This window comes from Macaca mulatta, chromosome 9 (assembly GCF_049350105.2).
Source record: "Macaca mulatta isolate MMU2019108-1 chromosome 9, T2T-MMU8v2.0, whole genome shotgun sequence".
NCBI lineage: Eukaryota > Metazoa > Chordata > Mammalia > Primates > Cercopithecidae > Macaca > Macaca mulatta.
Window position 1 is genome coordinate 139,914,296 of NC_133414.1, and position 25,033 is coordinate 139,939,328.

General features: G+C 47.2%; 1 protein-coding gene across 1 annotated transcript; it reads right to left on the minus strand.

The window, feature by feature from the left end:
* Window positions 1–8,182: 8,182 nt before the first annotated feature.
* On the minus strand, window positions 8,183–23,448 carry CLRN3 (clarin 3). The gene is made up of 3 exons (XM_001089443.5): window positions 23,059–23,448; window positions 14,014–14,193; window positions 8,183–8,755 (listed from the first exon to the last, which is right to left on the minus strand). The coding sequence occupies exons 1-3, from the start codon at window positions 23,285–23,287 to the stop codon at window positions 8,484–8,486; spliced, it is 681 nt and encodes a 226-aa protein (XP_001089443.1). The 5' UTR covers window positions 23,288–23,448; the 3' UTR covers window positions 8,183–8,483.
* Window positions 23,449–25,033: the final 1,585 nt, after the last annotated feature.

A 25,033-nucleotide genomic window follows, 5' to 3' on the forward strand; every position in this document is an offset into this window, starting at 1 on the left:
TGCTCATAGAATTTTTTCCTTTACATTGACTTTAGATAGCCTGATGATTATATGCCTTGGTGATGTCCTTTTTGCAATGAGTCTCCCAGGAGTTCTTTGAGTTTCTTGTATTTGAATGTCTAAATCTCTAGCAAGGCTAGGGAAGTTTTCCTCAATTACTTACTCAAATAGGTTTTCCATACATTTTGCTGTTTCTTCTCCCTCAGGGATACCTATAATTCTTAGGCTTGGCTGTTTTACATAACCCCATATTTCTTGGAAACTTTGTTTATTTCTTTTAATTCTTTTTTTCCCTTTTTTTTTTTTGGTCTGATTAGGTTAATTTGAAAGCCTTGATTTTGAGCTCTGAATTTCTTTCTTCTACTTGGTCTAGTCTATTGCTAAAACTTTCCACTGTATTTTGTAGTTCCCCAAATGTGTCTTTCATTTCCAAAAGTTCTGATTGTTTTTTCTTTAAAATATGCCTCTCTTTAGAAAGTTTTTCATTCATGTCCTGAATTGTTTTTAATATTTCTTTATGTTGGTTTTCACTTTCCTCTTGTCTCTCCTTTAATAACTTAATAATTTATCTTTTGAATTCTTTATCTGGTAGCTCAAAGATTTCATCTTGACTTAGACTCACTGCTGGAGAGTTAGTGTGATCTTTTGTGGGTGTTTTTAGAACCCTGTTTTTTCATATCACCAGAATTATCTTTCTGATTTACTCTCATTTGGGTAGACTATTTCTTGTTATGATTTTTAATTAATTTTTTATTTGACTGGATTTAAAACTTTTTCCCCTTGAGGATGTGACTTTAATGTTTAAAGTTTACTTTCACCTAGCTTCAGCTCTGCACACTTTCAGTGGCAAAGACTCTGTATGAGTTCCTTGTTTATGGAGAATCTGTGTGTGATGGATTTCTCAGATGCTGGATGTACTAAAAATGTGTTGTGTGTGTGAGCAGATTCACTGTCTCATGTGGGGCTGGAATGGCAGTGGTCTCATGAATATCTCATTCCCCAGTGGTGTGCACTTAAAAACAAAATCCCCAGTATTTTATTCACTAGGTCGAACAGTTCAGGCTCCAGGCCAGTAGGAGGTGCCCATGGGTTAAAAAGAAAATGGCTGCAGCTAGAGCAGGTGGGTAAATGCAATATCCCAGTGGTGGGTGGAGGTCCCAGCTTTGACAGAAGTGACTGAGGAAGCTATCAGTAAAATGCACTGAGTTATTTTCGGGGAAAGGTGAGGGATCCACCACAGTTCTCTTTCCAGGCCAGAAGGAAAGTAATCCACCTCCCAGCCCACTCAGCCTGACCTGGTATTCCAGCTGTTCAGATCAGACAAGCAGCTCTTATTCGTCAGGAATACTGATGTAGAGAGGGATTGGATTGTGAATCTCTATCTCTCCCATGCAAACCTGATCCTGGAAGGGAATGCTGTGAGGATGCAATCACCCTAAAGTGTTTCAGAAAGGCTGTCAACTAATACGCCCACACCAAGCTCCTGTGGGAGAAGCCCCCACTACCTCTGCTGTGGTGGCCAGGAGATGGAAGAAGTCCCCTTCTCCAAGACCATTCACGAGTACCAGGGCTGCCTGACTACTCGGGTAGAGCAACAGACTTTCCCCACCAAACCCAGCACTGCACCTGTGCCTCTGCTGAAAGAAACTTCCCACCCGTGGAAAGTTCTGGCACCCAAGATCTGCTTTCTGAATTCCTTTGTCTCACAGGGTGCTCCCTTAATGTGTGCACTCCTACTTCCCCTAGAAGTAGCAGCCCCTGAGGGCCAGACTACTGTGAATGCTGCTGCTCCTCTGGGTCTAGCCACCCAGTGGGGCTGCCACATTCCAGGCTGGTGCTAGGGATATCTACAAGGGATCCAGTGATATGACTTGTCTAGTCTCCCAGCAGCGGGTACCAGCACCAGCTCTGATGGGGGTGGCAGGGGAGAGACACAGACTCTGAGATTTTCTTGATTATAAATAGCTTTAGCGTGTTGGCTTTTTCAAAGCCAACAATAGTAGTAACGTGCTAGGCACATGGAAAGACTTGACATCTGGTTAGCCAGGGTGATGCAGGCAATGGCAGTTGTCGAGTTTGCACGGAAGTTTTCTTCTTCCTGAGTAATATGGTATTGTGCCTGCAGATGCTGTAATGGATGATGTCGGCTGACCACCAGCCAGGAGGTGGCATTTGCAAAAGATCACCAGCTGAGGTGGTAGCGATGGGGTTGGTGCTTGCCTCATGTTACCACGGGAGGTACTCTGGTGTCTCAGGCAATGGGTGGGGCCCCGGAGCTCCCAAACATCCCTGTCCCTTGTGTTTACTAGGGCAGGTGAAGGGGCAAAGCGGGTCAGGCTAGGTCAGGTAAGTCCATGCTCTGGCTCCCTACATGCAGGCACAAGCAGTGTCCTCAGTGGGAGATTAGAGGGCAGTTCTCTGGCTGCTGGGATAGTGTTCCAGAGATGAGTGTGGCTGCCGCTGCTGCACAGAAAAATCCGCATGGGGAGTGGGGAGGAGCAGGTGGCAGTCAGTCCCACTCAGCTCCCACACACTTGGTAAGGCGGCCTCACATCCGTAGGGTTCGGCCAGCAGCAGCGAGCTGGGTTCCAGGCAGCCTGCTCTCAGAACTCAAAACCGCCCAGGCCATGAGCCTTCCTGATAGAGACAGAAACCTGGCTTTCATGCCTCACCCCTCCAGGGCCACCCAGGAAGCAGGGGTGCCAGCTCCTGCACCCGTGGCCATAGCACACTTCCCACTTCCCCCGGGTTCAAGCCAATGGGGTTTGTCCCTACTCGAGATTATGTGGCGAAGCTCAGTTGGAAGCTTCTCTCCCCCTGTCACCACCACCCAGTCGGCTGGCAGACTTCCACAAGGTCCCCTGTGGGATGGGATCAGGAATGGCTTCCCTCCATCGCCACTGGAGCCTGGGAGTGCCCACAAAGCCTGTCCCGATGCTGCTCCCTCCTCTGTTCTCCCCACCATTCACTAACTCAGCTCCAGTGCTGGGCAGGGTCACAGGCTTCTGAGGGTTGCAGCTCCCCGTGGGAGTGAGCGTCCCAGTGGCTGTCTCTCCCCTCATGCTCTGGAGACTCAGTCTTCCATCTGCTTCACAGAATAGGCTGCTGCCCGCCACTTCTTTCAAAGGGACTATGGTTTCTTTCTGTTTCTGTTAAGTTCACGTGTTGCTCTTGGAGAAGAGTTCACAGCGTGACTCTACACACTATTTTGTCTTTCCAAGTGGGAGAGGCGGGTTAACTAACGATGCCTCCCATCTGCCAGCCTGGCGGAAGGAAAAGGTTCATTGATCTTAAGACCAGGACCTATATAGGAAGACAGGAAAGATACTGGTCAGCATGTAGTGATCAGTGAAAATGGTTACATTTGTAGTCAAATGTTTGCCAGTGTATACACCACAAGAGTCCTGCACACTGGGTTACTCAAAATGAGACGGGCCTGGGGCCAGCAGAGGGAGGCCAAGGTCTACTGCTGGGATGTGCACTTCAGACTATACAACCCTTTTATACACACACAGGGCCGCTGCCAGGCTACAGATCCCAGGTGTGCCTCAACGAGACATTGGCGGGTAAATCCGCATCAGAATCTCTGCTCAGCCCCTCCTTGGTTGTGGCATGGTGGGGTCACCACTTTGCCAACCCCAGCCTTAGTGGCTCATCTATCAGATGGGGTTAACTATAAAACAACACACGCTTTTGCTGTGAGGATTCAACACAATCTCCTGTTTGCAGGGTTTGGGGCAGGCACACCCCCGAGGCCTGGCACCTGTGGCTGTGGTCTCTGCTGCTGACACAGCCTTAAGGACTGGGACCCCCACTTGGACCCCCACTCTCTTCTGGGGGACGCTGGGAGGCTCCACCATGTCCCTACACTGAGTAAGAAAAGGAGAAGCTTCCCCCTATGGGAACAGTGACTTACGGGAGCTGAACGTGGTGCCAAAGTGGCGTGCTCCAAGAGAGCCAGAGGCGCAGGGCATTCCGCGGGCCAGGACGAAACCAAGGGCCAGGACGAAATGAAACGCCCCCCTGCCACTTGGCGGGAGGGGAGTGAGAAGCAGGAGGGGTGTTCTTTCTGACAGTGATTTTTCTAAAATGAATAGTCATAAAATATAATTCATTTCTTCCTCAATTTTCCCTTTTTACTAAACATTTGAACATTTTGAAAATGAAACTTTCATGGTCTGAAACCTGTCACTAAAACAAATTCCGTTTTTCTTTTAAACTAGGACATTGTCTGAAATTCTAACCAGTACTGTCTTTATTTTTCAGGGTCTTTGGGCAGCGTGAGGACATATGTCAGCAAGAGCATAACAAACACAGAATTGGCGGCCCTAACAGCGGGGAAAATAGTACCTGTGTATCCACGGCGTCCTCACTGCCACCCCGCATGGGGCATTCAGGTTTCACAGACATCCCTTACACCTCAGGCCCTTCTCCAGTGCAGCTGTAGTAAACCAGCGCCCTGGTCACCAGCAGTGCTTTATCTTCTATTTGAAGAATCACAAAGTCCCCCTCTGGGTAGGTGTGGAGGGCCATGCAGACGCCACCATCTCCCACTGGGGTCAGCACCCAAGCTCACCTAAGGGTTCATATGAAACACATTGGATGCCTTTGCCTGAGCCAGCTGCCTCTTTTCCTTCTGAATAAAGAAGACCCGCCATGAGACCCACAAACGGGGCGATGTGAGTCCTTACCTCCTCTGGGGCACACCAGGAATGCCACACTTCCCACCTGGACACAGTTCCGGGACCAGGGTCCACCCTTCCTTCCCTTCCTGACTCCACCCAAGCACCTCTCATTGGCCTGATACACACAAATTATGGAAATGAATCAAACACAGAAAGAAAGGACTTGGAGACCTGTTTCCATTTGGCTCTGCCACTTGTCGGCTTGAGTTCCTGGGCAGGTCTACTAACCCCTCTGGGCCGAAGTGGTTTGTTTTTTACTTGTTTGTTTATAGGACAGCAGAATGAGTGTGGCCTGCAGTGGCTAAGGGTGGTGACATGGGTCCCACCCACAGTTTCTACTGTGTTCTAGGGACTTATGGGTCTGTGAAAGAGGGGGCCACCCTGAGCTGTCAAGGGCACAGAGCTCCTTATTAAGGCTCACTCACAACAGGCCTGCAAGCTAAACCAGCTCTTGTGATCCCATTGCATGGATGATTAGAATGAGGCTGACTGAGATGAAGTCACTTCTCTGAGTCGTGAGTAGCAGATCCTAGGCGGCGTGACCCCAGAACTTCCCAGCTTCATCCTGCACTGATTGTTGATTATCTTACTCATTTGTTTATTTATTTATTTTTCATGAGGAAAGATGAGCTCAGAAGTAGGCAGTGACTGCTGGGTTCTCACCGCTGTCTGTGGGATGTCAGAGCAGCCTACGAATGTTCTCAAGTCCTGGGAGGCAGAGGCGTCTAAGGGGATGAGGACCAGGGCTAGAGAGCTGGTCAATTGTTATGAGGGATCCATCCTCTGCACCACTGGCTGACGACTTTATCTGCCTGAGGCCCCTGAAAGTTCTGAGTGCTGGGTCTGAAGAGTCCAGAGGGGCGCAGGGACCAAGGGACCCCAGCTTCTCTCTACACTGGAATTTCAGGGTCAGAGGACCCCTGACTCTGAGCCATCCCTGCCCCCTACACATCTTGCCTGTTGTCTGGGTTGTAGAAAGGCAACAGATTAGTCAACCAGAAACCTGCTGTGAGTCTACCCTGAATGACCGGTTCCAGTGTAAGAGAAAGAGGGTTGCTGGGTAGGCAGGGGTAGGGAAGGAGCGCCAACTCTGCTTAGCACCTGCTGCCCTTTGCAGAATCTGCAGGGTCCCAGGCCCTCCAAGAGGCTGAGCAGCCTCAAAAGGCACGAAGCTGCTGGCGCGTACCTGCGACTCCACCGGCAGCATACAAGGGCATCACTAGTGCATGGCCATGTGAGGCAGGCTGCAGGATCACTAGGCGGACCCTGAGAAATATCATGTCCAAGGACGCAATGCTCCCATCCTGCCTAACCCACAGGGTTTGTTGAGATGATCAGACACAATTATAATGACAAAAGCAAAGCTCACCTGGAGGTTCCCTCCTGTACCCCAGTGCTTTGCAAACACTAACTCACTGGCTGAGCCCAATCAGTTTGACAACAAAGTATTGATTTCTCTAAAGTTATCATCATAGACTATATGAAGAGCATGTATTTTACACAACTTACTTATTTTGCAAATATGGATAAACCTTGTAACCCAGATCATCATAACAAGACCATGTGGCTTCATTAGAGTCATACAATGTTTCAAGGGTCATAATATGACTAGTTCAGACCCCTTCAAAATAGTGCTTCAGGCAAATCCATTCACCAAATGTAAAACAATGTCCATTTATTAAGTCATTTTAAAACAGCAAATTACTATTCATTGTCTAATGAATTGTTGCCTCACTATGCCATCCACCCATCTTGTAGGCCGAGGCATGGAGGTGTTCACCCTTCCGCACACCCACCTGTGCTTGTGAAACGCACACCCACCTGTGCTTGTGAATAGCATTAAAGCCATTTCTACAGACTTTGAATGTGTAGTTTCATTATCTTCTGCCTTAAAACACATAAAGGAAACCATTCTCTTCATCTCCCAAATTGTGAAATAGAGTTCCATTTACCTGCTTCCCACGTTTTAAAGGTCATTTGTGATATAAGTACTAAGAACATGTTTCCCCCTAAGGAAACCGAGCTCTGCTCCAATGCTGAGGTGAATAAATGCAGTGCTGTCTCCACGATACACATCATTCACACAAACACACGATGTGAGTGCCTATTTAGCAATTGTTTCTGCGGGTTTGTTATCTATAGCTGTTTCCTCTTCATTGCTTGTTCACATTATTAAAATCTGATATAAAATGCAAGCTTTCAAAGAATGTGTTTCTAGATCCAAAGAATTTAGAAAATGCTCACTGTTGATCAGATTTTTACAAATACATTCAAATTTAATATTAAGAGTAACTTTGAATAAGTAGGACTTTAGGGCAGAATGTGATAGAGAACCGACCTTTCAACGAATGAGCACAATTTGTGACTAAATACCTCTTTTAAATGGAGTTTAGCAATTGCTTTCTGAATAGCTGTCTTAACTGTCCAACAGTAGCTCTATGGGGGCAGACACCCTGATTAGCACTGTGCTAGCCACATCGCAGGTATCCTGTGTGTATTTCTTAAATGAAAAATATTCTTTCTAAGACAGTGTTAAAAAATAATGAGTAAGAAGGTCATTAATCCCTGGTAGCTTCATAAATGAGATATTCTTTGCTGCTCTGCAAATCACACCCAGGAAATTCTGCTCCTTTTGGCCCTAGTCCCATCAAGACATGCAAGGTGATCATTTCAGAACCCTATCAGTGTTCAACCTGGCTAACTTGTGAACTAGTCAAGCGCAAAAGATTCTCAAAGTGATTTTCTGGGAAAATAGTCTACTGGAAAGAAGGTCAGATCCATTCTGTTGCCTTTAAAAAATTTTCCTGGTTGCCCACTGGCTTCTCATGAAACCGGGAACCACCCAATCTGTTCTCAAAGGGCTACCCTACCCCATGCCCGCATTCCACGTTTGCCCTGTCTCTGACTCAAGGAATGAATGCCTGCAAGCCACGGTGTTCCAACCCATTTCTCCCTCAGTCTCTAGCTGGGCAGGAGCCTGCTGATGGATGACACACTCCCATCAGACCTGCCACACCCGGGTCTACACCACAGAAACTAAGGCTGTTGGTTGACATGGTGGTTGCCAGAACTTGCTGCAATGTTTCATTTCCATTTTGACTGAATTCACCACAATCCTATTAAACCAAAAATATAATGTTTAGCCTCTTTACCATATAGACCACAGGGCTATCATTTTTCTCTTTGATCTTCTCATTTCTATTCTCTTTCTGACCCAAACCCCATCTTGGAATCTCAAAAATGTGTTTGAGGATCACATATAATCACTTTTACCCACCATTGGGTTTGAATATGCCAGCAACTGAGGGTCCAGAGAACCAAGTCATTTACTCCGAAGTCTCTCTTTGCCTCCAGCACTTGGTCCTGGAAAGGTGAGTTCTGAAACCCTCTGTTCTCAGAAGTCTTCATGTATAGAGTAGAATAAAAATACCTGGTCCCTCCTGAGGGGAATGAGATCATAGGAGCTGAAGTGCTTTGAGATACTCAAAGAAAAGAAACATGATACAACCTTTTATTATTTCAGATCGTGAGACCAGGTCAGAAGGGTCGTTACGCTCGTCATGATGCTACTGCTTTGAAAGCCACACAGACGGGCTATATTTCCCATTCATTTTCCCCAACCTTGTGGGAGAAACTTTTCAGGAGTACAGCATCAATGAAGAATACAGTGTCACGAAACACAAACACTGTCATCAATGACAGTCACGTTACCATGCTGAATTGTCCAGAGAAGCTGACCAGTTACTACTCAGGGCTGATGTAAAACAGAGGCAATGCCAAAATGAGGTGAAAGAGAATTCAGAATAAAATTCCGTCCCTTGGAGCATATTCCATCGGTTTTCTCTGCTCCTGCTTCCGCTGGTATCTGGCCTTCTGGTAGAAAATGATGATGGTTACAGTGACTATATTTAGAAGAATGATGAGCAGTATGAGCCAGAACGAGTATCCGTAACTGTGGGTCGTTCCTTTACTGGCGGTTGTCGGGTAAAGCATGTGGAACAACTCTTCGGAGAGAAGGTTGGACTGTGTGTTCGCCACAAACAGTATCATGGTCACAAAAACGGAGGATGCTGCAAAGAAGATGGAGTTTCATGCATGGCATAGTGATACAGTTTTTAATGTCACTTATCTTTACGGAACACATATCTGTGGGTATGTATTGAGTATCTGCACGGGAGTTTACACTCTTTTAAGCACTAGGGAGAAGATACAAAATTGTAAGACACAAAGTAGATGTCTAGGCATAGAACACTAAAGATTGTGCAGGGCTGTGTATGACCAACAGCAAACATGCTGACTCAAACGCTTTCAGAAGTAGTTGTGCAACTGGTCTACCAAACAGTGCACTTCCTAGGTGATGAATGCAGTAGTAGTGTGCTGAATGAATGAGTGAATAGGACAGTTCAGAAAGAAGCTGTATAAGGAGGTCTGGGAAGAGCTGAGGAAGGACAGGGCATCACAGATGGACGAAGCTGCCTCAACAAAGACCCTGGGTGGGCAGTGGGCCTGAAGCATCTGGGACTGTGAGATACAAGCTCAGCTGCTGGGGAGAGGTCCCAGGGTCCTAAGAACTGGGTACCGAGACTGGGCTGCCCTGCGAGCCACAAAAATGCCATCCCAGGAGCTTGAATCTCATGGCATATGATGCCACTGGCAAGAGTGTCTAATCAGGAGGGATCTCCTTACAAAACTCATTAGAGAAGAGAACTTATTGTACGTTTCTGTCTTCCCTTTTTTATTCTTCACAATATCCTTCACTAGAAAACATGCTTTTTTGTTTGTTTTGAGATGGGGTCTCACTGTCCCCTGGGCTCTGAAGTGCAGTGGCATGATCTCAGCTTACTGAACCTCCACGTCTTGGGCTCCATTGATCCTACCACCTCAGCCTCCTGACTAGCTGACTACAGGCACATGCCACTATGCTTGGCTAATTTTTTGTGGAGATCAGCTTTTTCTATATTGCCCAGGCTAGTCTTGAACTCCTGGACTCAAGTGATCCACCTGCCTCTGCCTGCAAAAGTGCTGAGTGTGAACCACTGTGCCTGGCCTTAAAGAATATGCTTCAGTACAGACTTGGGAGAGCCATTTTTGTCTCGTTAAAAGCACGTAGTTCTGCAGTCAGAGAGAACAGGATTGCAAATCCTAGCTAGGTGAACTTGGACGAGTCATGTAGCCTTTCTGAGTCTCATTCCTCATCTTCCAAAGGGGATGAGATAGAAACAAACAAAAAAATGTAGATTAGGGCTTTTGCGGTTGCCTAGGGCTGGAAGTGGGCTGGGAGGGGGTGATAGCTAATGGGCATGGGGTTTCTTTTCAAGATGATCAAAAGATTCTAAAATTGGCAGTGGTGAGGCTTGCACATGTCTGAGAACATACAAAAAACCATGAAATTGTATACTTTAATGGGTGAATTATATGGTGTGTGACTCATGTGTCAATAAAGCTGTTAAAAGAAAGGTTGTGGAGGATAAGGATGCCTATGTTCCAGGGCCTGTGATGAGGCCGGTGAGTAGGCTCACCCAGTGAGGTTTGATGTGCAGAGGGGGCCGCCAAGGGATCCTGGCCACAGAAGCCCTTTGAGACTCTGTCTGCCGCCACGTACCCGGAACTCAGTGGACATCAAATGTATCCTGCTATAACCCACACCTAGGGAAACCTTCCAAACGGTCCTTCAAAAGGCCTTAATTAGAGGGGCTTTGTATGAGGTGAATGTTTTAAACGCTCCTTGATGACAGACCTTCATCCTCAACATAATGGTTTTATTTCTCAATAATTTGTCCGAACAAAAGCCCTGGCCCTCTGAAGCTCTCCGGGTGCCTCACGGCCTTAATTATCTTTCATTTTCCTCTTGTGAAGTTTCTTATAAAAGCTTAATCATAAAGGGGCAGGATGAATATAGGCTAAATGCTTTTTTCCAGAGCGGGCTGCCTAGAACTTTGATTTGAATCGGGAGGGGCTGACACACAGACGCAAAATGCCAACCTGAGTCCCCTTTAGTGACGAGATGCCCAGAGCCTCTACCTGCCAGGCTTCTCCAGCCTCTGGGACAGAAGGACTTACAGGGGCTGGAGGAAGCCCCGGGGTAGATGAGGAGCTTCGGAAGGCTCACGGACCCTGGCTTCTGTCCTGGTCTGTGACCCTCGGGCCCCGTGACCTACTGATCCCTTTCTGCTCTCTGGGTTCCCCAGTTGAGACACAAATGTATTTGGAACAGGCGGTCTGCAAAGTTCTCTCTGGCTCCAAGCTTCTCTCAGTCGACAATTTTATCCCCTGAGGTCAGGATGCAGCCTCATCAGGTCAGTGTGGTGCAGAGGGTAGGCTGAGGTCAGAGGTCACGGGAACCTAGGAAGTGAGACTGCTATTTGTCTCCTCAAAGCAGAAACTGCTTCTTTCTATCAGAAACAAGCCAGCAAACCCACTTCCTTCCCTACCCAACATCTGCTGGCTAAGCAGAGGTTGTTCAAATCCAGCCCCTAGGGGTTTGGAGCAATTCCTTCTGGCCCCAGGACTCCCAGAGGTCAGTCTGATCGTGCTCTCCCACAGCCATGACCCAAGGCAAGAATTAAGGCATCTCTGCACACAAACCCTTCTGCAGGCTGAGCCTCCTTGAAACTGAGAGTTTCAGTAAGTTCTCCAACCCTCAAAGCTCCTGTGAAGAAAATCAGGGCCCTCAAAGGGTTACTTTGGGCAAAAGTCAGGCCTATCAAAGCATTAGGGTCAAGAAGCCTCAAGGGGCATTTAGAGGAAGCCAAGCTGTGCGAGGCCTTCTCCTAGGCAGGCAGCAGAACGCAATCTGCTCCTTCCACATCAACCTCTCAGGCTGCTTTCTGCCCACCTCACAGCCTCCCTCTGTGTGTGAGAACTTGCCCCTGAGCCAGGAAAGGAAGGTGGCAGGAATTCCCTCTCTATCCAATAATTCTTTGTGGATAGGAGTAGGCAGGGCTGCAGGGAGGCTGTCTGGCCCCTGTTTTTATTCCCAAACATGCATGAGGCCTCTGCTATATGCAAAGCCAGCCCATACTCCACTGTGGAGGAGCAAAGATGTGGAAGCCACAGCCTATGGAAGAGGTGGCAGACTTTGAACCCTGCAGGCTGCAGACACAGCAATGCTGGGCCCCTGTGGTTTGGCCGGCGCCACACCTGGCCCTCCACTCTGGCCCTGGCACCTGTTTTCCCTCCAGGAACGCAGTCTTCCTTTCCCACTCACCCCTGTGGCTGGGGAAGGGCCGACTCCAGCCCCAGCTCCAGGATGGGCAGGTAGCCTTAGTCAATCAGTGGATGGCTTGGGGAATTCAACCCTGCTGGCCACAGAGATTGGTCAAGGGATGGGAGAAGGGCAATGCCAGTGCAAAGTAGCCCAGGACTTTCTTTGAATTTGAAGGAAATGAGAAGTTTTTTTCTCCTGGGGCTGCCACCATCAGCAATGAGCCCAGAGTGGCCAGCAGTCATCTTATCTTCAAGAGGATTGATCCAGCCAATTAATGAATGATGGAGTCAACACCGAGGATTCTGATAGATGGAGCAATGGCAGGAAACAGTCCTCATGACACGGGCCAAGACCCTAACTCGAGCTGTGTCTGAAGTCACTGCTTCTCGTGCTTTCTTAGTTACATCAGCAAAAGTAAAAATAATCTATCTCTTTGCCCTGGCCATGGGTACCAATTGGTTTACCTTTGGTTTTGGTTGACAGGGGTGAACCATCATCATGCAAGTAGCTTGGGCAAAGGACTCTGGCATTCAGGTGAGTATATCTGATTTTGTAACAAAGTCCCTTAACCTCTGACACTCAGCTCTGCTCTAAGAAAGAGAAGCAGTGATATTCATTCTATAGGACTGTTGTGCCTCGTCCATAGTGGCTGCCCTTTAAATTGGGGGATTTATTTGTTTTTACCACCAAGCAATACAAGCACAGAAAGAAAGAGCCAGTCATATATGAATGTGGTTAAACCAGCCTGACCCCAAATCCTTGGAGCTGGGGTGTGATTATGTAATGCAACCCAGCCCACCTGTAGTCCTGGCTTAATGCTTTTCCATTTTAAAAAGCATCCCTCACCGTCCTACCTGTGCTGCGCTGGGGCCGGTTTTTACATCTCAACTCCACATCAGTGATCTCACATTGGGAGTTTGAAAACGGTCACGTGGCTGTGCTTACACCATTCCAATCACCAGGGCTTTTTTCTCTCTTTGTTTCTCCCCACTGGAGAGCCAGTTGTTCATACTCCTCAGCACATCTCTACTACATGGCATGGAGCTGCTGGCCTCCTCCAGCCACCTGCGCCTGCCTCGTGGTAAGGATGACACCCAATGGAGGGACAGGATGGTGCTGCTCTCAGCCCCTCCTTTCAGGCTTCCTGACATGTCTGATATCCAGAGCCTCCTTCTTGTGCTTGAGAATTTCAGGCCTGTGTTAAAATGTGTCACCTGAAGCTTCTGTGAAGCCACCTCAGAAATCATTTCCTTAGGACAGGCTTCATTCCCAAGGTCCAGTTGCAATGATGGAGAGAGGGAAAGAACAGGGGAAACCTGGCTGCCTGGGGGGAGCAAGGCCCTGAAGGCAGCTGAGCAGGGCAGAGGCACTTCCCCGGCCCTGCTCTGGGCAGATGGGCAGCCGCAGAGCCCTGGCAAAACCCAGTGAAAGCCAAAAGACTGTGAGTCAAAGCTGGGACCCACTTCCCATCTGGGCTCCATCCTCCCAGCACCACACCCATGAAACAAATAAAATAACCAAGCAACACCACCCAGCCACACCCCAGGCTCACAGGTAGCCCACAAGAAAGGTATTGCCCCCAGATTCTCTTATGTGCCATTATCTGTGGCTCTGTGGCACAAGCATGCAGAGGTGTCATGTGTGGAGACTAAGTGGACTCTTGTCATGTGGAAGAGGAAAGAGAAGGAAGAGTGCGCCAGTGTGTTCATGTGTGTGTGGGTATGCACATGTGTGTGTGTGTGCATGTGTATGTGTATGCACATGTGTGTGCTTCTATATGCCACACAGAGCCTAGTTTGGAGTTAAGCACATGGCAGGAGCCCGGTCAATATTTTGTTGACTTTTGTGCATTTTGACTTCTTCTGTTAGAGTCTCAAAAGCAAAGGCTGGCTTGTTATAAGTCTCCTCAATAGTGTATTTAAAACAGAATTATATTTCCAGAGATGCTTCATAAACACTTTGGATTGACAAAATAAACCCCAGCCCTTAGCTCATGGGAGGTCCTCATAGTTTCCTTGGTGTAAACGTGACTGTATGTTCATGCGTGTGTGAGAGGTGGAGACACGGGGACAAGAGGGATGCGGTCCTCTGCAGAGCACCGGGTCTCACGGGGCCACTCACCGCTGAGCCCGTTCCAGGTGTACACCCCCATCGGCCCCAGGAACGTCTGGTAAGGGTTGCTGATGCTGTTGTAGAAGGTAAACCCGGAGCTCAGGAGCGACGTGAGCAAACTCAGGACCAGGAACAGGATAGTCACCAAATGCAGAGTTTTTTGGGAAGAATTATTCAGTATCCCTAAAACTAAAATAATGTTTTGTGAGTGCATAGCACATAATGCAAATACCAGCTCTGGGCTGGCATTCCTCCCCACCCTACCCTCTTAGGTACTTGAGTTAGCAGTTGTCGGATGTCAGTAGAGATATCACGAACCTCCAAGTCATGCAAGAATAAGACCTGCATTCCCCACAGGAGGCTGCTTGTTGAATCAGTGGTTGGATGGGTATAACCGCGACACTACAGATAACTGGATATTGAGCCTGGTTTTGAAGTCCCTTAGGAGAGAGTTTGCCTTCCTGGATACTGGCAGCAGGGCTGGCTAGCCTTCCCACTATGAGCTCAGGCTCCGTCCTTGCCAAGGTGCTTTTCACAGTTTCATCAGTGCCCCTGTTGCTCTAAGCACTAACTCGGCTTCCACTTGGAGGCACTCACAGGACGGGTCACCCTGAAAACTTGTGCACTCTGAGAATCCCATAAGCCCTGTGGTGTCTGGGGTAATTCCATGAGTCAGGGGTGGCATCAGCAGAGAAAAAGCTAAGAAAGGTGACCAGGAAAGTGGAAGCTGAAGGCTGACATAGGAAATTGACTTCTGTTAGTGCAAATTGAGGTGTGAGTCCTACTTCAGACTCCACTTTCCTGGAGACAGAGAGGACCAGATGCCCACAGGGCTCCAATGCTGGAGGCGGTTGGGAATTTGCCCGTGAGTAAGCCTTGACTCTGCTTTCCAAGGAGAACTCTTCTGAATCCTAACAGCATTGCATGAAAAGTACATATTTCTTAAGTGCAGAGTAGCTCCAGGCATAGAAGGACACTCATAAAATGAAGCAAAGGTGCCCTGGCTGTCAGTCCTGGGTTCCTGGTTTTGCAGGCTTCTGACCCCCACCAGCCATATCCTCCACCTGCTCTTTTGTGGAGGATGCAAGGCCCAGGCACCACAGGGGTGCACTTACATGTAAGCCCAGCCCAGCCACGGGCTGTCAGGGTGCGTGAGGCCCTGTGGAGGAGGCCAGTACATTAAACAGTGTTTACAGGGACGTTCCACGAAAGTCACCAGGACATGGGAGAAAGTGATTTGGGAGAAAGTTCTGAGTCACAGTAAGGCCACAGCAACATCACTGGGAACAGGTGGGTCAAAACAAGTGAAAGTCTCTTTCTTTCCGTGCTGGTTTCTCTGATCTCCAGGGAGAGAGCCTTGGAGACCTCACATCTTTATCTGGAGCAGCTTGAAAGAACAGAAAGCGAAAAGGCCAGGAGGATCTCTGTTTCCTGGGCCTAGGGGTGGTATTCCCTCAGCGTATGCCCACGGATCGAAGGTCAAGGAGTTCCTAATGGAACCAGAGTGTCACAAAGAATTCAGAGAACCGGCATGGGAGGTGGGAGACCCCAGGGTGCTGTGGGCACCCATGGGAGGGGCCACCAAGTCCCCTCCCCTTTCCCTCCCCGCATCACTGTAATTTGAAAAATTCCTCTTTATGCTGAGCCCAAATCTGCATTTCCACAACTTAAACCCAGGGGTCCTAATTCTCCTTTGGGAATCATACAAAATTCACTTGCTCCTTTCCTGCCTGGCAGCCTGTCCAAATATTTGAGGAGGGATATAAATCCCAACATGATTAACAGCCCATGTCTCTGGAGTATTCTTTGTTGGGTGTGACTGCAGAGTCCCTGACAGCCTGGCCCGCTACACATACTTTATTCTGACTCTATTTCTCTTTCTCTTTTTTTCTTCTTTTTTTGGAGACAGGGTCTTGCTGTGTCACCCAGACTGGAGTGCAGTGGCAAGATCATCGCTCACTGCAGTCTTGATCTCCCAAGTTCAAACAAAGAATCCTCCTGCCTCAGCTTCCGGAGTAGCTGGAACTACAGGATGTGCCACCACAACCATGCTCAGCTAATTTTTAAAAATTTTTTCTTTTTGAGTTGGAGTTTTGCTCTTATTGCCCAGGCTGGAGTGCAATGGCATTATCTCGGTTCACCCCAACCTCTGCCTCCCGGGTTCAAGCGATTGTCCTTCCTCAGCCTTCCAAGTAGCTGGGATTATAGGCATGTGCCCCCACGCCCGGCTAATTTTGTATTTTTAGGAGAGATGGGGTTTCTCCATGTTGGTCAGGCTGGTCTCCAACTCCCACTATCAGGTGATCTGCCCGCCTTGGCCTACCAAAGTGCTGGGATTACAGGCGTGAGCCACCATGGCCAGCCTTTTAAACAATTTTCTGTAGGGACAGGATCTCACTATGTTGCCCAGGCTGGTCTCCAGTTCCTGAGCTGAAGTGATCCTCCCTCCTTGGCCTCCCAAAGTGCTGGGATTACAGGCATGAGCCACCACACGTGGCCAGATAGACACGGGGCTCCCAGTGAGACCCGACACTCCCCTTGGACAGGAGGATATCCTCACTCCATTTTTGAACCTCTTAATTCTATCCGTTCACTATCATTTTCTTTTTTGGCTTTTTAATCAGCAGTGTTCTACAAGGAAGAAAAGTCTCCTCCCACTGAACAGACAGTAGGCATGAAGGAGATGTGGCCGGCAGCTTGCAACCAGGTGCCTGAGACACAGCCTCAGGGGCTGCTGGCAAAAGGGTCCTGTGGTAAAGACCCTCATCCAGAGAGAGCGGGCATCCCAAGTGGTGCTGGTCTCAGGGTAGAGCCTCCTAGACCAGGAGTGGGAGAAGCCCCAGAAGCAGCAGTGACAGGTAACCCAAGGGCCCTGGCTGCAAGGGAGAGTGAGAAAGTGCAGGAAAGAAAAGGGCAGGAGAGAGAAAAGGGCAGGAGGAGGGCAAGGTGGATATGCCTCACAGTGGTTGGCATGGCCGCATGTCCCTTGAAAACCCATGAGAGAAGGGAGCAGCCCAGGAGATGACTGGGCAAGCCTCAGCTCAGTGGTATGAGGATGATGGCTTCACCACCGTGGCAAGGGAACATTCTGCTCCTCAAGTGGAACTGGGGACTGTGAGCAAAGTCCAGCTCGCACAGGTACAGCCTACTTGAGCTCAATGATGACTGGACTATTTTGAAATTTCTGCTAATAACTCATAGAACACGTTGAAATTCTCAGCATAGTCTTGGGCTATGCATCCCAGGGAAGAGCTCTAGCGGGGCATGGGTCACACCAGCCACTGCCTGCTGCCTGGGTGGGGATGGGTGGGACCTGCTGGGCCTGCCTTCTGGGTGAGTGGGATGTGGCCACCTGGGCTGGGATGGTTCCCATCCCTGACCTCAGGTGACGTCTCTTGCCTCTGCCTATTGCTCACTGTGGAGGTGCAGCGGATGCGGGATTCATATTGCTACAATTTAGCACACACTTGTTTTGAAAGTAGTAGAGGATGACACCGGAAGAGAGGAGGAATAAAACTACAGCACGTAGGACACACCTGTTCAGGGGCACAGGTCAGAGGCTGCAGCTGAGTCACTGCTGAGTCACCATAAGGGGAATCGCTTCCCATCCCACACTCGCCAGCTCCTCCTGGACGCTAAAGGGGAAACTCCGAGGTCTATCCCAAAGTTTGCTGGGGACTAAATGAACTCACTCCTTAGCAAAGTTTGGTAACCAGTAAGAAGTAATTTGGTTACTTAACTAGAAAATAGAAACTTCACTGTTAAAACAAAAATAAAAATTAAAAAATTTAAAAAGCTGTGTCCAAGGCCCCTGAAGTGGCTTGCAGTATTTTTCTGCTTCACACACTTCGTAAAAGCGGTTTTTGGATATTCATTGGTAAATGGTTCACATTCCATTTTTTTTTTTTCAGAGTAAATTAGAAAGTGACAATTGAATTTAGCTTTGTTTGTGACTTTTGGTAAGGTCTAATGATGTGACTTTTCCAAAGGGAGTCATTTGGGGCCTGTTGACTCATATTTTCTGCATTTTAAGGTGACAATTCATCTTGATTCTAACTGCTGGATTTTGAAATTATTTTCCGGCTTTCTGAATTTCCTGCCACACAGGTCTGACAGCTGTATCTCCCCTCCAGCTCCTGGCTCAGAACTTAGACAATAAAAGCTGAAAATTCAGGGAAAGTCATCAAGAATGAAATGACAATAAACTTACATAGCATCTGACAGCTGCTCTCTGCCTGTAAAATTAGCAAACACATTCCGTTCTTTTTCTTCCTTTTAGGGGGCAAGCGTGTGAATCAGGAAAGCCACCTCACAGGTGGCGCTAATTGTCCCAGGAAACAGCCAAGAACAACGTGGCCACAGAGGAGAGCGCCTGACCCGCAGATCCCGCAGCTGGGAGGCAGAAGCGTGCTGCTGGGCAGTGGATAATGGGTGCCGCTGAGAGCCGTCCGGACATCCGGGCTCCCCACGCAGGGAAATGTAACCCTTCAGGCCCCACTGGCCATCTGCCTTTTGAGTTCTGGTTCTCGGTAAGTCCTCGGACATCAAGGGAGAGCCCATGGCTTTGTGAGTGGATGGGTGGGAATTACCGTGACTCCCTCCATAAACACCTGGTCACCAGGGAGCCTGAACAGGGCAGCTCCCAGTACCTGAGGGAGGAGCTCGTTCTATCAACAGATCTCCAAGTGTGACCTGGTAGCTCTCCCAGGGAGCCCAGGCTGGTGCCCCAGCCTCTCAGAAAGTTGCCAGGGTTCCTTGGGGAGAAGTGGCCTGAGCCTGGGCGGGCACCCTGTTTGTCCTCTATACTCTCCCCTCCCGGTGTGGTGACATCCCTCGGGGCAGAGGATGAGCCTGAGCCTGGGCGGGCACCCTTTTTGTCCTCTATACTCTCCCCTCCCAGTGTGGTGACATCCCTCGGGGCAGAGGATGAACACTGCTCTCCAGGAGACTCTCCTTATGCGGACAGGACAGGAGTAGTAAGGTGGGGGCTCTTTATGAATTCTGGAGAAATAAACTTCATTTGTTCTTCTCTTTGCAATTCATTAGTTTCTGCAGCAGATTTATTTTTCTAATTATTTTTAGCCTGGACTAATGGTGCAATGTTGAGCTCCCTGAGAACACGTGGAGGTCGGTGGAGAAAAGAGAACTAGCGGGCGGGGAAGTGCCAGGTGGGGAGAGACTCGTGCCAGCTGCAGTGGGTCCTGACCCGGATGCAGCACTGAAAGGCCAGCCGGGAGCCGAGCTTTCCCTCAGTCGGCCTTGCTTCCTTTGCAAGGTTGTCTAGAGCTTTTTGCCAATCAATTAATTTAATTTCAAGCAGGCCACATCCAAAGGACTTAAAAAGCAATACCCAGTACAGCAATGCCTGTCACTCTAGTGCCTGGCCTTGGTTGTTGTCAACACTGAATTAGGATCACCTGGGAAGATTTTTTAAAAAACGAGCAGGTCAGGGCCTCACCCCGCGGAGATTGCTATTCTTCTGGTCCAGGTGGGGATGCTTCACCCGCATCCCAGGTGATTCTACCTTCCGCTGCAGGCAACGTGACTGCTCAAAGTCCCACACATCTGCAAATCAGACTGTTCTTGGAACCGAGAACAAAGAGTGCAATGTCACAAGAGGAGAAATATCTCATAATCAAGTCCAGCCTGGGCTGGTGACACGCTGTCTCCACAAAACATCAGAAAAGTGGCTGGGTGTGGTGGTGCTTGCCTGTGGTCCCAGCTACACCAGAAGCTGAGGCAGGAGGATCTCTCGAGCCCAGGATGTAGAGGCTGCAATGAGCTATGATGGCACCACGGCACTCCAAACTGGGCGACAAAGCAAGACCCTGTCTCAGAAAAGAAAAGTCTTGCCGGGTGCGGTGGCTCATGCCTGTAATCCCAGCACTTTGGGAGGCCAAGGTGGGAAGATCACTTGAGGTCAGGAGTTTGACACCAGCCTGGCCAACATGGTGAAACCCTGTCTCTACTAAAAATACAAAATTTAGCCACCCGTGGTATACATTCCTATAACCCCAGCTACTAGGGAGGCCGAGGCACGAGAATTGCTTGAACTCAGGAGGTGGAAATTGCAGTGAGCCGAGATAGCGCCACTGCACTCCAGTCTGGGTGTGAAGCAGCCTGGGTGATGAAACAAAACAACAACAACAACAACAACAAACTATCATAGAAACTTTTCCTGTCAAAATGATTCTGTAAACAATACGTTCTGGTCAGCGCGTAGGCTGAGTAATATTTGAAATGACATTCACGGGAATTCCATGTCCTAAATGTGAATGACTCATCTTGCCATGATTGCCAGTGTGAGGAAACAGAGCACACCATGCTTCCGGATCCTAACCACATTTGCAAAACACAGAGTTAAAGGAATGACTTCCTTTTACATGGCACCCAAGATCCAGAACTGAGAGGGAGGTGGGTGGCCACAGTGTGAGCTTACACCTCCTAGCAGCTCATTTTTCAGGATTCTGTCCTCCAACGGGGCTTTGCAGGCATGTGTTCCCCCCAAACCCTTGCTTCCATGCAGACCTGCACATACCATGCCCCAGCAGTGAGTGCAGGGCACCGATTTTAACTGAGGAAGAGTCTTTCTCTCACACTGGATGGTGAGCCCTCCAAGGCCAGGAACCATGTGCAATTCCTTTCAGTCTCCTGAGCCCCTCATACACGCAGCAGCTGCTCAGGGAAGTGTTTTGGAACAGAAATCAGATCTCCAGAACTTTGGGAGTAGCAAAGACAACCTGCTCACAGGTGGACATACAGGACCTGCCACTTTTCATCTGGATGTTGGGCAAACCAGGATGCAGCCAGTCAGCCTGAGCTGCCTGTACCCTCCAAGTTACACACTGGAGAATTTCCTTACCAGGTCTGTAGAACGATTTTCCCCACAGATTGACCAACGTTGGCTGAATTACTTTGGCACTTTGAAATCAGCCGTCATTGCTTCCTTCTGCTATTTTGTTTCAAAATCTACAGACAAAACTGGCTCAATGTGATAAATACCATGCAGAAATACAGCAGAGCTTTGCAATAATTATTACTCTTGGGAGACTCTTGATGTGACCTCGCCCTAGCCAAGAAGCTCATGTGGTCAACTTCTCAATTGGAACGGTCAGTCCACCACTGTTGGGCAAGAAAGGGGCATTTATACAGATTTGATTCTACTGCCCATGGTTGGTTTCTGATTTGAAAGAAGCCCCGGGTGGCCATGAGAAACCATAGGAGAGCACCCATGTCTCATTGTGCACACTGCAGGGCTGCTCCCAGGTGAAGCGTCCCAGGATTGTTAGCAGCTGAACACCACAAGTTGAAGGTTCCAGTAAGATGACTTTCCCCTGTCTGAAAGAACTGCTTACAGGTGTTCAAGCTCAACGATTATTACAATCATTGGCAATGAAGACCCCCTAGGCTCTGAGGGGTCCTTAGGTGTCAACCAGAGTGACAGTGCAGCACCTTCATTAATTGGGTGGCGGTTCACCTTCTGCAGCACCAGGAGGTTGGGCAGTGACTTGTGGAAAGTCAGAATGTGGCTCCTCAGTAACAAAGACTGAAAGTAGAGATCCAGCAAAGGGAAGGCAAATATTCTGCCTCACTGTGCTCTCACGTGGGCTGCCGCACCTACCTGGCCCTGGGCCCTTTCAGGGACGAGTGCCTGCTCTGGTCCTCTGACATCACCATGCTCACCTGCATGCACACAGGGCTTTAGAGCCAGGTCCTGACCCATCCTGGCCTCCTCTGAGTCTCCGTGCATAGAGATAGTTGATGCTTTCTCTGAAGCCATTTATCTCAAATTGGAAATCAACTGGTTCCAAACAGACACCATATGGAAACCAAAAAAAACTGGTAGGTTTTGTCTCTTACAATTTTTTAAATGTGTCTGAGGTTTCAGGACACTTTTTGGTTTTGAAAATGCTATTCATATAACTGAAAGCATGACTGAGTCTTTGAAAGTTGCTGGAAAGCCAATGTTCCCCATCCTTATGGGAAGCTGAGGTTGACACCAGAGGAGATGTCCCTGAAAGGCTCTGGCAATGCCCGGGGAGACGCTGCTTTTGCTAACATCTAAATGACAAATGTATAACTTGGGAACACAACCAGGCTGCTTTGGATTTAAGAAAATAGTTTCATTAACAAAGTCATAAACACACTAGAGCTAGAACCTACAGCTAGTGTCCAGGACTCAAACTTCTTTTTGCATTACACAAGGACTAAACATTACATGTGTATAGGGTAGAAAATGATGCATATTTATGAGTCAAAAGGTAATGATTGTATGATACCCAGTAATGTCTATATAATACTAGCATACAACTTTGTTCAAAACAAAGTCCATTTAATGTGTTACATAACTTACAAATGTTTTTAAATTTAGAAAACATGAAGGTAGGTATCAAACTTCAAAAGCCAAATAAGTAGCTAAATCAACTTATTATTCTCAATGAACTTTTAATATTCTTCCATTGAGAGGATGGCATTATTATATAAGAAATCAGTAAATAAAAAGTTTAGGAATTCCTATCAAATATACAATTAATAAATTAATGGAAATTTAATATAATTCCCAACGATTAGATATTTTGGAGGTAAATTCAAATCGGTTAAAGAAATGAACTTGAGAAACAGAGATAATTAATTTCCCATTTTACTCTTTCCTGCATAGATGCCACTTGTGAAATTCTAGACAGAGGTTGTGGGTCCAACTAAAAACCCAGTCAATACAGTTAAAACATGCATTCCTACTGGCTATTCAATGCCATATTGCTGTCACATATTTTTACTTATTTACTTGTCAATCAACTTGGTAGGTGTTATTTAAATATCACCACTGCTGGAATGATTTAGACTATTGTACTAATAGACACAAGCAGAACTGAGGAAGCTCAAATAATGGCATGGCAAATTTCCAAAATTATCTTGTATTATTAGACTTGCATCGTCAGCCTAACCCAAAACTTACAAAGAAATTATTTTTGAATGGTTATTTGGCCCAAATATAGAATGACATAAACCTGAATTCAATCTCATGATATCCATTCAAATTAGTTTATCATTTACCTGCAAAGTTTTTGTTTGGTTCTGCAAGTCCGTGACTCAATTCTTGACTACTTTCCCCACGAAAAAGTCCATAAGTGATGAAAATGCTCCCATTTGAAGCAGAGTCTCTAACAGCAATTGTACTGGTGATCCATGCTTGTGTCCCAAGAATCGAGCAAATTACAATGAAAGACCCAAGGCTGGTGAAAAAGCTTGATAAGAACATCAATGTCTTCTTTGTGGTAGGCATTTTCACAGGAAAATAAGTTCTCTAGGACAAAAAAATGAATATCTTCTTATAATACTTTTGGACCTTATCATTTGAAGTCTAGTACTTAGAAATAGAGTGTAACACTTTGTTGTCAAATATAAAATCTCACTCTTCCTAAGGAAGGGTTATGCTAATGGACATTGAACTCTGAACATGGTCATAAAATTTACAGTAGCTGAACTTTGGTCTGGAGTAAGAGGCTGCTATGGTTACAGCCAACCAGCATGAACAAGGGGTGGGTATGGTCTTCCCAGGGACTTCCTCAATCACACAATTAATTTATAATCCTTGGCCAAGTGTCATGGAAGCAAGTTTAGCCTACCATATCATGACAGGAGTAGAATTCCTAAATAATAGGGTGTGGAGGATCTGTATTCCCAAAGTGTTGCTGAGTCTAGCAGACAACAACCATGAAATCCCAACTTCTCCAAGAATTATTGGAAATATGTAAACATATACTTCTCTATTGTGGACATTTATGTTGTTTCAACTTCACAATTATGACTGAGAAAGAACACACAAATATCTTTAGGCATAAACCTTTATTCATAGCTCCACTTATTTCCTTGCTTAGACTTCTAGAAGTTTGATAAAGTCTGTGGATTTTTCTGAAGTTGTTGCTATGCATTGCTCAGTTTCTTTACTCACTGGTGAGCTGACTCTTATAATTGTTCCAAGAGGAAATCCTAAGGAGGGTAAGCCTTTTGTCGAGTATACTGTGGAGTGGAAAGAGAAAAGCTTACACCTCCTTATGTTTTATAGCTCTCTATTTTAGACTTTGTATCAGAGAGGTATGGCTTTCAAACTTCCTCTTTCAAATTGGATCATATTTGTGTATTATTTAAATTATATCTTGAGAAGTTTCATCTTTATCACTTTTTAGTACTCTTATAGAGGTGGTTCTGAACGTTCTTGCTTTCGGTCATTATATCTGTATCCACTCTGTTGAGTGGTAAATAGTTTATAAATGGTCATTTCTGGACTTTAGAAAAACTCTCCCATTTGGCTAAAAGATCATTTCATTCATAGCATGTTTTCCATACCACTTTTTACTGTATTCTTTGATTATTTAGTAATAGCATATTAAGTTGGTGCAAATGTAATTGCGCTTTTTGCCATTGAAAATTGCATTTACTTTTAATGGCCAAAACCGCAATTACTTCATCCTCTACTTTTCTTCATTATTTTTTTATTTTTTATTTTTTATTTTTTTTTTTGAGACGGAGTCTTGCTGTGTCGCCCAGGCTGGAGTGCAGTGGCCGGATCTCAGCTCATTGCAAGCTCCGCCTCCCGGGTTTTTACGCCATTCTCCTGCCTCAGCCTCCTGAGTAGCTGGGACTACAGGCGCCCACCACCTCGCCCGGCTAGTTTTTTGTATTTTTTAGTAGAGACAGGGTTTCACCGTGTTAGCCAGGATGGTCTCGAACTCCTGACGTCGTGATCCGCCCGTCTCGGCCTCCCAAAGTGCTGGGATTACAGGCTTGAGCCACCGCACCCGGCCTACTTTTCTTTATTAACACCTAACTTATTTGTGGAATTAGCTGATCATCTGTCTTTTCCGTTATTGTGACTAGATGACATGCTCTAGGAGGTGGACATGTTTGTTTTATGTACCACTAGATTCCAGGGACTCTCAAAGAGCCTGGCCCAGAGAAGACACTCAGCAAACATTTGTTCAATAAATTATTGGAGATACGTACACACATACTCTACTACTGTGGACAC